At 39.8% G+C, this 13,717-nt stretch overlaps 1 protein-coding gene across 4 annotated transcripts in view; it reads right to left on the bottom strand.

The window, feature by feature from the left end:
* The window catches only part of tgfbr2l (transforming growth factor beta receptor-like), a 138,357-nt gene that overhangs the window by 105,225 nt on the left and 19,415 nt on the right, over window positions 1-13,717 (bottom strand). For all 4 annotated transcript variants that reach the window (XM_072262089.1, XM_072262086.1, XM_072262088.1 and 1 more), the window contains exon 3: window positions 4,929-5,437. In XM_072262089.1, the coding sequence (XP_072118190.1) occupies window positions 4,929-4,980 (52 nt within the window). In that variant the 5' untranslated portion in view covers window positions 4,981-5,437. The remainder of the gene's footprint in view (window positions 1-4,928; window positions 5,438-13,717) is intronic.

The raw sequence follows: 13,717 nt of genomic DNA, 5'->3' as shown, positions 1-13,717 counted from the left end.
TCTGTAGCACAGAGCACTCCAACCCTTGTTTTGCATTTCAGCAAATCTCTGCTGTCTTTTGGTGGCCTGGTTCCATTAAAATTTATGTTCTACAATGTTGTCCTTGTTGTGTATTCATCGTTGGCCTCCTTTCGTGTATCATCCACAAGCTCTTATGACATACTTGTTCTGCTAATCATAGTCACTCAACCTGCTCAGCCAGTTAGAGCTGAATCATGAATAGCAAAACTTCACTGTTGTGCTTTATCACATGTTTATATTTTATTATTAGAAACCTGATCCTATTCCTTAATGATAAGTTTCAAAGACATCCAGTTGAAAAAAACACACACACACAATTCTGCAGGAACTCAACAGATCAGGCAGCATCTATGGAAATGAATAAACAGTCGATGTTTCAGGCTAAGACACTTCGTCAGGGCTGAAATGGAAGTGGAAAGACATCAAAATAAAAAGCTGGGGGGAGGAGAAGGAGGCGAGATGGAAGGTAATGGGTGAAGCCAGGTGGGTGGGAAAGGTAAAGGACTGGAGAAGAAGGAATCTCTCTGACAGGAGAATGGACCACAGGAGAAAGAGGAGGAGGAGGGGACCCAGGAGGATGTAAGCTGGTGAGAAGAGCTAAGAGGTCAGAGTGAGGAATAGAGGAGGGAGGAATTTGTTTACTGGAAAGAGAAATCAGTATTCAAGCCATCCGAAGGAAGGGTACCCAGATGGAATATTAGGTGTTGCTCCACCACCGAGGGTGGCCTTATCTTGGCACAAGAGGAGGCCGTGGACTGACATATCGGAATGGGAATGGGAGTGGGAATTGGAATTAAAATTTTTGGCCACTGGAAAGCCCTGCTTATGGCAGATGTTATGGAGATGCTCAACAAAGTGGTCCCCCAACTTACGACGGGTCTCACCAATGTAGAGAAGGCCGCATCTATTTTTTGGGCTGAGGCACTTCTCCAGAACTGAGAAGGAAGGGGGAAGATGCCAGAATAAAAAGGTTGGAGTAGGGGAAAGAGGCTAGCTGGAAGGTGATAGGAGGTCAGGTGGGTAGGAAAGGTAAAAGGCTGGAGAAAAAGATAGCTATTCTACTTACAGAAAAAAAAGCAGCCTGTCAGACAAATGGTCCTTGCAGCAGCTTGGAAGGAACATGTTGCATGTTACCTTGGTGTAGCAGAAACATAGACATAGAAACATAGAAAACCTACAGCACAATACAGGCACTTGTGAGAAGGACTTCAAGGTTTTTGTATTGTGTGTGGGATGTGGGAAGTCAGGAACGTACCACTTATTTTTCAAGTTCCTGCATTAAAGTAGATTTTATTTCCCACAGTAAATTACAATTATCATTATTTCTGGGTCATTTTGCAGTACTCAAGAAATTCAGCCAGGAGCAAGTCATATGACATATGATGCGATTTACAGAGTACATTAGCATCGGATGATGTCATTCCGAGGGTAAGGCTGAGTTTGGAAAACTTGGATCAGTTGAGTCACAGTGTCTATTGTAGAAGTCTCCCAAAACAACTCAATTTGCGAGCACTGCACTGAACTGGAACCTAATTCACACAAGTCAATCGCCCATCTTTCTTTCAGAACCCTCACCCACCCTTCCACCCAGGTTGTAACAGTGTTGTCTCACATTTCTCCCCGTCATCTCAGTGGTTTCTCATTTCTACTCCCAGAGTGAACACTCCATGATTTCACCTCTCCTTAAAAGTATTCACTAGGGTTTGATGAGACCTAATTGCCCATCCCCTTCCTAACTTGGTTCAAGCTGCCTATAAAGCATATCACACCTACAGATTTCCGACTATCCAAAGACCCTTTCCCCAGCAAATCAGTGGAATCTTCCCACCCAACACAGTAGAGGCTTATCAGGTTTGTGTCCACTACCCTGCCCAGGGAAGACAGAGGTGGGTTCAGGGGTGGCACGGTAGTGTAGTGGTTAGCACAATGCTTTACAGTACAGGTGACCCGGGTTCAATTCCCACTGCTGCCTGAAAGGAGTTTGTACATTTGCTCCATAACCAAGTGGGTTTCCTCCGGGTGCACTGGTTTCGTCCCACAGTCCAAAGACGTACTGGTTGTTAGGTTAATTGGTCATTGTAAATTGTCCCGTGATTAGGCGAGGGTTAAATTAGGGGCTAGGGAACTGCTGGGCAGCACAGCTTGAAGGGCAGGAATAGTCCTCTCAGCACTGTGTGTCAGCAAGTAAATAAATAAAATGTAAATTACCCAAGAAAGAAGTTGGAACCAGTCCTGGGAAAAGAAGTGCGAAAGTCAGCAGTCTAAGTATGGGGAAACATTTTTAGATAATGATGAAAATAAAGTATTTGGTTTAATATGGAAGTTAAAAAGTAAAGGGGATAGTAAAATGGAAAAATATGGAAGGAAGCAAACCAAGGGAGGGAGGATGAACTTAACACAAACAAAGCATATAGGTGCCCCTCATTTCCTGCTTTGCAATCTTCAATAACTCTTCAACATAACCTATGTCAACATTGTTTATTAATATCAAGTATGTCATTAGCTCAAGTAATAATTTAAACAAGTCATGTTTATTCATAGCACACAAAGAGACGATGGCAACCCTAATTTGAGAAAGGCACGAGCGAAACAGTCAAAAAAGAATGAATTATTTACAACATAGAACATATTCAGCACAGGAACAGGCCATTTAGTCCATAATGTTGTGCCTAACCAGCTAAAAAGCAAATCAAAAGCACCCAAAAACTAATCCCTTTTACCTACACCATGTCCATATCCTTCCATCTTCCTCACACCATCCATGTGCCATCCAAACGTATCTTAAAAGCCTCTACTGTATTTGCCTCTACCGCCATACCGGACAGCACATTCCAGGCATCCACCACTCTCTGTGTAATAAAAGTTACCCCTCACATCCCCCTTGAACCTACCCCCTCTCACCTTCAATGCATGCCCTCTGGTAATGAACATTTCAACCCTGGGAAATATATTCCCTGTCTGCTCCACCTATACCTCTCAGAATCTTGTAAACCTCTATCAGATCTCCCCTCAGCCTCCAAGAAAACATCCCAAGTTCATCCAGTTCTCATGATTTAACACTGCCTGAAAAAAAACATGCATTTAGCTCCGTGGGAGCAAGCTTCATAGTTCATAGTCATACTTTATTGATCCCGGGGGAAATTGGTTTTCGTTACAATAAATAATAAATAATAACAATAATAATAAATAAATAATAATAAATAGTAATAAAACCATAAATAGTTAAATAGTAATATGTAAATTATGCCAGGAAATAAGTCCAGGACCAGCCTATTGGCTCAGGGTGTCTGACCCTCCAAGGGAGGAGTTGTAAAGTTTGATAGCCACAGGCAGGAATGACTTCCTATGACGCTCTGTGTTGCATCTCGGTGGAATGAGTCTGGCTGAATGTACTCCTGTGCCCAACCAGTACATTATGTAGTGGATGGGGAACATTGTCCAAGATGGCATGCGACTTGGACAGCATCCTCTTTTCAGACACCGCCGTGAGAGAGTCCAGTTCCATCCCAACATCACTGGCCTTACGAATGAGTTTGTTGATTCTGTTGGTGTCTGCTACCCTCAGCCTGCTTCCCCAGCACACAACAGCAAACATGATCGCACTGGCCACCACAGACTCGTAGAACATCCTCAGCATCGTCCGGCAGATGTTAAAGGACCTCAGTCTCCCCAGGAAATAGAGACGGCCCTGACCCTTCTTGTAGACAGCCTCAGTGTTCTTTGACCAGCTGAAAGAATATACTTAGTCGTGTGATGTCTAAGTAGACCAGTTGGATACTTTACGGTGAAAGAGATCGGGACAAGGCCCGAAAGGGAAAGGGTACAAAGACTGAACGAAAAATAAATGTCTCTACTTCAAAGTTCCTGAAGCAGTGAAACGCTGCCACAGGCATTCCACGTTGCCGAGATTCATCAATCTTTTGACCATATCCAAATAAATCAAAAATATTTAAAACAACATTCTGATATCTTAACAAATAACGAACCAAAGCTGCAGTTTTAGCAGCTTTACTCAAGAGATTCCTTTCGACATTCGGTTACTTCAGCTGTCCTTAGCCAGCGAGTACCACGGGCTCTGCGTGAGTGACTTACAGCGTGCAGAAAATGCCCTCAGGACCTACATCTTTCTTCCCATCGTAAGATGAGAAATCGATCTTTCAAAAGATGTGCAAATCTCTTGTGCTTTGAATTATAATTTGAATATTTTGTTTCCTATAATCTTCAGAAACAATGAACGCCGGTAAATTTGAAATTAGGTTTCTCTCAAAGCAGCACTTTGAAAGTTGTGCCTTCACATTGGGTTCCCCTGGGATCTCATAACCTCCTTCGAGTAACTGGGCGCTTGCCGAGAAGCAACTTACTCCCGGCTAACGCGTAATCGGTAATCAGATCGCACTACTTTTTCTTAACTGTAAATGTTAAGGAGTGCGCTAACACCGGTTTTCGTTCATAATAATCTGACATGAAGGAATATGGGTCAAAATGAGTAAATTTACAACTGCCTCAGTGGTACACGCCGCAAGCAGACCTTTCAGCAAACGTAGTCACTGAAACGATTCCGTTGGAAACTGGGCAATCGTTCTAAATGAAGACTTTTCCTTTGTTTTCCCTTCCACTCCGAGATGCCGATTGAACTAAATAAAAGACAGCCTTTAACGGGATCTATTGCATGCAGAAGCTGAGTTGGAACATATGAGACATTCGGGGTAAAATCTGGTCTCAGTGGGCAGAATCATACAAAATTTTATGTCGATGTTGGCAAAATCTATAATCCAGTATTCTGATTTAGAGTGTAAGTGTTTGCTAAATACTCAGAGTTACATTTTGTGAGTTAAAGTGGTTAAAGCTGTGCTTGTTATGATTTACGGTCACTGGCTGCTTAAATCCTCTATTATTTCTTCACTTACCGGAAGCCAGAATCAAGACAGATGTTGGAGTTAAAATCCTCCAGCAGTCCATTCTTCTGCCAGGGATCTGAGCATGGAATCTCCTACCGAAAAACCGCCGGAGATCTATCGGCGCCTTTTAGTTCCATCGTGCAAGCTCGGTATAAAGATCATCGCAGGCACGCGTGAGAGACTCACGCTGCCCGAGGCTGGGGTGCCTTGGAGGGACTTCACTTTAAGGCGGATCTGTTGCCATCTGTTCTGAACTTGCCTTTAAACTCCAACGACGGGGCTCCTTGCGGGGCCGCCCAGAAGGAAGGTTTTCAAACGTCAACAAACGAAATTTCCACCCCAAAAAAACCCAACGGCGACAAATCAGCGCTAGCTTTTTCTTTCAAGTCAAACTGTACAATGCAGGGAACAAAATTTACTCCCGTTTCTTTTGGGGAGTAACACTTAGCGGGTGTCTGCGTCCCTCAATTTGCAAAACGAAATGCTCGCGGGCTTCTTTTAAATCGACGATTTAGTATCTGAAAAAAAAAGTTTACCGTGATTCAATGAGGGAAAACAGCAAAAAAAAGGAATAAATACGAGAAAGTCTGCAGATGCTGGAAATCCAAATTAACGCACACAAAATGCGGGAGGAACTCAACCTGAAGAAGGTCTCGGCCCGAAACGCCGACTGTTTTTCATTTCCACAGATGCTGCCTGACCAGCTGAGTTCCTCCAGCATTTGTGTGTGTGTTGCAAACAATATGAATCCCCAAATCTCTCTAGATAATTGCGTAATTGAATTATCCGCATATATTTTAAATCTGTTTAAGTGCAAGGTTTTGTTGTATTCATTCAGAAGAAACTTGTCTTTTGTTAATTGTTTGAAAAAATACAAAAGAATTAAGAACAGAGGAGATTCTGCAGATGCTGGAAATCCAGAGTAACACACACAAAATGCTGGAGGAACTCAGATGGTCAGGCAGCATCTGTGGAAATCAATATACATCAACGCTTCAGGCTGAGACACTTCTACAGGCACTTTCATCCAAATAATGAAAATATTTTATGAGCAGTCACAATAAATATTACATTTCATAAATATTTCTGGGGAGGAAGTCATTAGACATCAAATTCAAGGTAAAAGGTCATATTTATTTTATTAGAGTAGATCTGGTTTACCAGAGGCATAAGTATAACAGATTTAACTGCAGATCTGGAGTTATTCGTCAAAATAAATAAATGACTGAAATATAACATTTAAGAGTGTTAATGTTCAAATGTTGTCTGAAATATTGTCATCTCAAAAAGGTCAGTAGATTCACCCACAGCAAATGCAGATAACATGCATCTATTGTGGGAAATTGCACAGTATTCATCCGCACGTTAAAATGTTTGATAACCCTCCTTATTGAAATCAAGCATTTTGAATGATTTCCAAGGTCTTTACAACTTATATCTGTGATTTAAAGAAAAGCAAACTGACTAATTCAGAGAGTCAAGCATCATCTGTTAAAGCATGACCATCCTCTCGTAGATGCTGCCCGATCTGCTGCACTCTACCAGCTGTTTGTTTGATTTTTGCAGTAGACTCTGTGTCTCCATTATATTCGTTCTATTCTGAATGACATGAAAATACATTGTCAGACAGCTGATTATATCCTAATGCATTACAGCTGAATATATTGTATATTTCTGCATTCATTATCATTTTGTTGTTAATTTATGTTCTTGATTAAAAATGAGAAGTATTGCATCAACTACAAACACAAGAAATTCGGCAGATGCTGGAGATCCAAAGCAACACACACACAAAATGCTGGAGGAATTTAGAAGCATCTAGGGAAATGAATAAGTCAACATTTCAGACTGAGACCCTTCTTCAGGACTGGAAAGGAGGGGAAAAGACGCCAGAATAAAAAGTTGTGGGGAGCGGAAGGAGGCCGATGAAACCAGATGGGTCAGAAAAGTAAAGGGCTGGAGAAGAAGGAATCTAATAAGAGAGGAGAGTGGACCACAGGAGAAATGGAAAGAGGAGGAGACCCAGAGGGAGGTGATAAAGGCAGGTGAGAAGAAGTAAGAGACCTAAGTGATGAATAGAAGAAGCAGGGAGGGGGCTGGAATTTTTTTTCTACTGGAAGGAAAAGTAGATATTCATACCGTCAAGTTGGAAGCTACCCAGATGGAATATAAGGTTTTGCTCCTCCACTCTAATGGTAGCCTCATGTTGGCATAAGAGAAGGCCATGTACTGACCTGTCAGAACCTGAATGGGAATCAGAACTAAAATACTGGGCCTCCAGGAAGTTGCGCTTTTGGCAGATGGAGGGGAGGTGCTCAACATTACCTATGTCTTGTACCCTGCTTCTCACTTTCTCAATCATGTCTGGTTGCTATGACTCCTTAATATTATATTCTTGAATGTAAAAACAGGTCTGGAGGAAATCCAGCCTGAATGGTTCTGTTTTTAGCTTATCAAGTGTCAAATCGTTCTGTTTATCTATCTGTATCCTTCAAATTCTTATTTTAAATGCTCCTTTTTTGACCAAGCTTCCAATCACTCTTCCCAAAATCCTCTGTCACGTTTTCTTCCTGCCTCCCATAAAATTCCTTTGAAATCTTCCTGGATTAAAAATGCTATATAAACAACTTATATAGTAAATCTTCATTGAAAATGATGGGATCTCAAGGAAAGCAGATCAGTGCAGAAGCAGAGTACAGCAAATGCTGGAAATTGGAAATAGAAATAGAAGTACTTGTGTCAATAAAAATAGAAAGTATTTGTGTCAATAACTTGAAATGTTAACTCTGTTTCTTTGTAGATCTTCCATGACCAGTTGAGCTTTTATTATCTACAGATTAGTTGTGTTCAGGTTTTGCCAAATATTTTGATGTGGCATCATTACAGCATAACAGCTGTTTCTTTTAAAACTTTCACATAATGCTGTGTTATCATAAGACAGAGCAGAGCAAAACTATAATAATTATTTTCTCTAACACTACTAAATACCCCAATAATGGAAACTGAGTATCTGTCTGACCAAACACCACAAAAACTGCAGATAAGACACAAAATGCTGGAGGAATTCAGCAGGCCAGGCGGCATCTATGGAAAAGAATACAGTTGATGTTTCAGGGAGACCCTTCAATGATTTTGACTGGGCTCTAGTGATTGTCTGAATAGAGAGAGCCAATCTCTTGCCTCCAGTCAGGTCTTTCTGTCACAATTGGTCTTAAGCTTTCTGTATTCTTTTATTGTTTTACGTTGTACATTAAATGTTCTGTGTAATGATCTCATCTGTATGAACAGTATGGAATGAAAACTTTTCACTGTGTTTTGGTACATGTTATAATAATAAACTTCTTCCATTTACATCGAAGAAAACTGCGATCCTCTACGAATGCACCAGCATTGATGCTTTCACTGAAGTGCTAAGAGAATGGGCTATATAATCAAAATCCATAAGACAAGGGGCTGCCAACAGATCCCTACTCTACCACACTGCCCTACAGCATCAGTGGTAAAGAAATTTCGTACATGTAGAAAGCAGGGGCTGATCAGGGATACTCAACAACACTGTTCCCTGTAAACTGTGTGAGTACACAGCCACACAGTAACTGAAATGCCCCCGTACATGTTGCCTTTGTTATCATGCAGCTACAATGTCCTTTTATATAATGTTAATACAATTTTGAAATTTAATTATGAAATACGTTTAAAATGTGTTAATTAATTAATTAATCAGCTGTTAATGAATATAATCCATACATTTTCTGAATAATTAACATGCTTTGGACACTTTTAACGCACTGGACACATAACTGATTTTAACTGACATGTGGCTGTTGTGTTTTACTATTTATTGTTATGTTTATTATTTAGTGTTGCGTTTGTTATGTTATGATTACACTGCTCCTGAGAAACACTGTCTCATTTTGCCCTGCAGAGCTGATGTATGGTTAGACTGACAATAAAGTTTTTTGAATCTTGAATCTTTGAATTGAATACTACAACCTTTACTTTGAAACATTTTAGATCCTCAAGGTATTTACATTGTCAGTGTTGTTTCAAGTTACAACACTGTTACAAATTGTAACAATAAACACAGAATGAAAGTAGGTAGCTCATTATTAATAAACCGTCGGCCCACTTAATGCTAATGCCATCTGCTCAAAACATTTTACTTTTGCCATTCTGCTTGTCAGTTGATTTCACTGCTTGACATCATTTACTTGTGTTGTGAGTTGTGGCTTGTGTTAGTATGATGTGCATATTACCAAACAAAATCACTTAAAGTGCCACACAATTTTCAGACTGTGTAAAGATTTCTGCTCAGAGCGATGGTTGGTCCCTGCAGCTGTAAAAATGTTAGCAGGAACCTTGCTCAGCAGCATGGTTTTGCACAAGAAATTCCATGAGATTTTGAGGAGGCAGCTAAGAAGACTGGTGAGGATAAGGCCAGGACCCTTGTTGTTTGTTATGTGGATTAATTATTTGAATGTAAATGCAAGAGAAGTTATTAGAAAATTTGAAAATGACATGAAAATTGACCAAGTTTTAGATATCAAGGAAGATTGTCTTGATATAGATCAGATGGAAAGTTGGGTAGAACATTGGCAGATAGAATTTAATCCTAATAAGTGTGAAGCAATGGATTGACCTCTGCTGCGATTCTCAGACATGGTTACACACTGGAGGTTTCTCAAAACAATGGGAAAATATGCTATCTTTGCAAAGTCCTCCAGAGCAAGTGAACCAATGTCAGCATCCTTTTCGCACTATCATCCACAATACTGAGTTCCTCATTACACTCAATTGGCTACATTCAAAGTTCAAAGAAAATTTATTATCAGAGTACATATATGTCACCATATACAGCCATGAGATTCATTTGAATCCCTGCCATCACCATCCAGGCCATACTGTCTTCTCACTGCTGCCATCAGAATGAAGGTACAGGAGCCTCAGGACCCAAGCCACCAGGTTTAGGAACAGTTATTATCCCTCAACTAGAAAGCACAAAGGAGATAACTTCACTGAACTTTACTCACTCCAACACTGAACAGATCACAATCTATGGACTCACTTTCAAGGACTCTTTATCTCGTATTCTTGATATTTGTTGCTTATTTATTAATTATTATTATCTTTTTGTATTTTTACAGTTTGTTGTCTTTTTGAACACTGGTTGTTTATTCATCTTGTTGTGTGTGGTCTTTCATTGATTTTATTGTGTTTCTTTGTATTTACAGTGAATGCCTGTAAAAATGAATCTCGGGGTTGTATATGGAGTCATATATGTACTTTGATAATAAATTTCTAAGTTTGAACTTTGACTCCCAAAATAAATAGTCTATTCTGCTCTCTGCCATAGAAAGGTTACCAGGGAAACAAAGGAAAGTTTCAAGGACTTCTCATTTTTTTTTCCAGTCCTGATGAGGGTCTCGGTTTGAAGTGTAAAAAGACTGTTTACTCTTTTCCATAGATGAGCTCCTCCAGCATTTTGTGTGTGTTGCTCTGGATTTCTAGCATCTGCAGATTTTCTCATGAAAATTTCAAGGCTGTGCTCAGGGCCTCCTTGAAGAAGTGCAACATCCCAGTAGCCCATCAAGGTGGAGAGGGAATAATGTATATGGGATGATGTTGTGAATCTTGAGGCACATGGAATCCCTGTATTCCTCTCTAAGCTCCTAATATTTAAAATGGACAATTCATTTTAGAGTGTGTTTCCAGAGAGTTGCTCAGATTCCATTTGACACACTTAGTAGATGTTGAGAAAATAACCACAATGCTAAATAAGTTCTGTTCTCTGCTATGATAATGTCATATTATAAACAAGCCTTAAAGAAATAGCTTTATACTTACCGATGTTACATCTAAACATTGGAGAAATCCAGAATGCTACAAATATGTAATTAATAAAACTCAACTGGTCAAGCAGCACCAGTCAACATTTCAAGTTATTGCCCATCAGCATTGTGCTGACATGGAACCCTTTGCAGCATCAAGTCTGATACACAGACCAGGGGTATAGGCTAACTTCACCAACCCACCTCATCATCAGCCATCATGTTGCCCATTTGAGTTTTCCACCATTGGACTAATAAACCAGTGAAAAAAAATCCACATATCCAGGGTGGAAATAAATTGTCCTTGATCATGCCGAACTGCCTAAGAAGGAAAAATAAACTACACATTCTTCTTTTACCTTCTCTCTCTCACTCTCTCTCTCTTCTCCATCTCTGCCTCTTGCTTTTCTCTGTCTCTCTCTCTCTCTTTTCTCTCTCTCAGTAGGGCAGCTGATGTAAGGAAGTCATTTAGGAAACTGCATTTAATAGTCTATTAAACAGAGAATCATTTAAATGCAACACTATTCAAAGGGCCATTAAATGTAGTTTCTTACATGGTTTTAAATTTAGGCACAATTTTAAATGTAGATCCCACTGTATTAAAAAGATGAATGATGTTTGATCATGAAACAGGGCTATCTTCTTATGTACAGTAATTTAAACTGGCTACTTGAAGTTCCTTTAATACATTGTATTTGGCTAGATAATTGAAGGGTAATTTTTCTTTTTAGGAGTTAATAATGAATTATTTAGAAAAGGGAACATTATTTTTCAGATCCTCCTACTCCTCATCTGCCCCATCTCCCCTTCCCCCATCATAACCACATAAGGCAAGATCTTAGATGTCTTACAAGCTAATTTATGGCCACTGGTTTAAACAAAAAGGACAAAATGAGATCCGACCGTCTCATATTTCTATTGTAAGATCTATGTACTCAGTGAGTTATTACGCTTTGATGAAATCCATTGCAGAGTGTGCATACATGAAGCTTGAGAAGTTCAGACAAGTTGAGCAAAGTATACTGAAGGATATTTCCCCTTCTGCACACAGGAATAAGCACTTTCCTAAATATGTAATGAATGACATCAGATATTTACATGTATTACAGAGCCAAATGGAAAACATGAATAGATTTAGTATATTAGTCATAGAGAAGTACAGCACAGAAACAGGCCATTTGGCCCATCTAGTTTATGCCAAAACCATTTAAACTACCTACTCCCATCTACTTGCACTGGGACCACAGCCCCCCATATGCCTACTATCTATGTACCTATCCAAACTTTAAACAATGAAATCGAGCTTTCATGGACTGCTTTTGCTGGCAGGTCATTCCACACTCTCAGAACCCTTTGAGTGAAGAAGTTTCCCCTCATGTTGCCTTTAAACTTCTCATCTTTCACCTTAAGCCAGGACCTTTGGTTGTAATTCTGCCCAACCTCAGTGGAAAAAGCCTGCTTGCATTTCCCCTATCTCTACCCCTCATAATTCTGTATATCTCTAACAAATCTCTCCCCAATCTTCTACGTTCTAAAGAATACAGCCCTAACCTGTTCAATCTTTCTTTATAACTCAGGTCCTCCAGTCCTGGCAACATCCTTGTAAATTTTCTCTGTACTCTTTCAGCCTTGTTTACATCTTTCCTGTAGGTAGGTGTCCAAAACTGCACACAACACTCCAGATTAGGCCTCACCAATGTCTTTTAAAACTTCAACAGAACATCCCATCTTCTGTACTCAACACATTGATTTATGAAAGCCAATGTGCCAAAAGCTTTCTTTATGAACCTGTCTACCTGTGACATCACTTTCAACAAATTATGTACCTTTATTCCCAGATCCCTTTGTTCTACTGCACTCTACCATTCATTGTTAAGGCGTACCCCAGTTGGTCTTACCATGTGCAAAATCTTACACGTCTGCATTAAATTCCATCTATCATTTTCAGCCCATTTTCCCAGCTGATGCAGATCCCTCTGCAAGCCATGATCGTCTTGCTTGCTATCCACTACACCCCCAAATCTTGGTGTCATCTGCAAATTTGTTGATCCAGTTAACCACATTATCATCCAGATCATTGATATAGATGACATACAGTAAAGGACCAAGCACCAACCTGTGTGACACACCACTAGTCACAGGCCTCCAGTCAGAAAGGCAACTCTCTGGCTTCTTTCACAAAGCCAATGCTTAATCTAATGTCCTACTTCATCCTAAATGCTGAACAACCGAACCTTCTTGACCAGCCTCTCATGTGGGACCTTGTCAAATGTCCAACTAAGTCTATGTAGAAAACATCCACTGCCTTGCCTTCATCCACTTTCCTGGTAACTTCCTCAAAAAACTCTATAAGATTGGCTAGATATGACCTACCATGTATGAAGCTATGCTGACTAACCTTAATCAGTCCATGTCTATCCAAATACTTATGTATCCAGTTCCTTGGAATTCCTTCCAATAACTTTCCCACAACTAATGTCAGACTCACTGATCTTTCATTTCCTGGTTTCTGTTTAGAACCTTTTTAAAGATTGTTAACATTTTGCAAGTCGTAGGTTTTTTGCATTCTCTGTGATATGTATTATTTGTGCTGAACTTTCAGATTCACAAGGAGTATTATCTATTACTGGACAAAGATATCGTCTTATCCTAACTCCTATCAGAAGTATTACATGTTAGCAATTCTTGAACAATGGTGGGATTCACTTCATGTACACCATGACCAATCTTAATGAGATACTTCTTAGAGACATCATACTGTATCTGATAACTGATCTTGTTGTCTTCCATTTGCTAGGGAGTCTAAAATACTACTCCTTTTGGCTTTCTTTATAATGTTCTTCTTTATCAATTGTTTTTTTTCTATTTTGTTCTTCCTGCTTGTACTGAGCCTACAATAAATTAGTATTTCTGCAGGAGGTGTATCCTGTTGTGAAGTGTGGTGTTATTCTATACTTTAAAGGAAAGACC

This window comes from Mobula birostris, chromosome 6, assembly GCF_030028105.1.
Source record: "Mobula birostris isolate sMobBir1 chromosome 6, sMobBir1.hap1, whole genome shotgun sequence".
NCBI lineage: Eukaryota > Metazoa > Chordata > Chondrichthyes > Myliobatiformes > Myliobatidae > Mobula > Mobula birostris.
The sequence above is the reverse complement of the archived record's forward strand: the minus strand, read 5'-3'. Positions and strand labels throughout refer to the sequence as shown.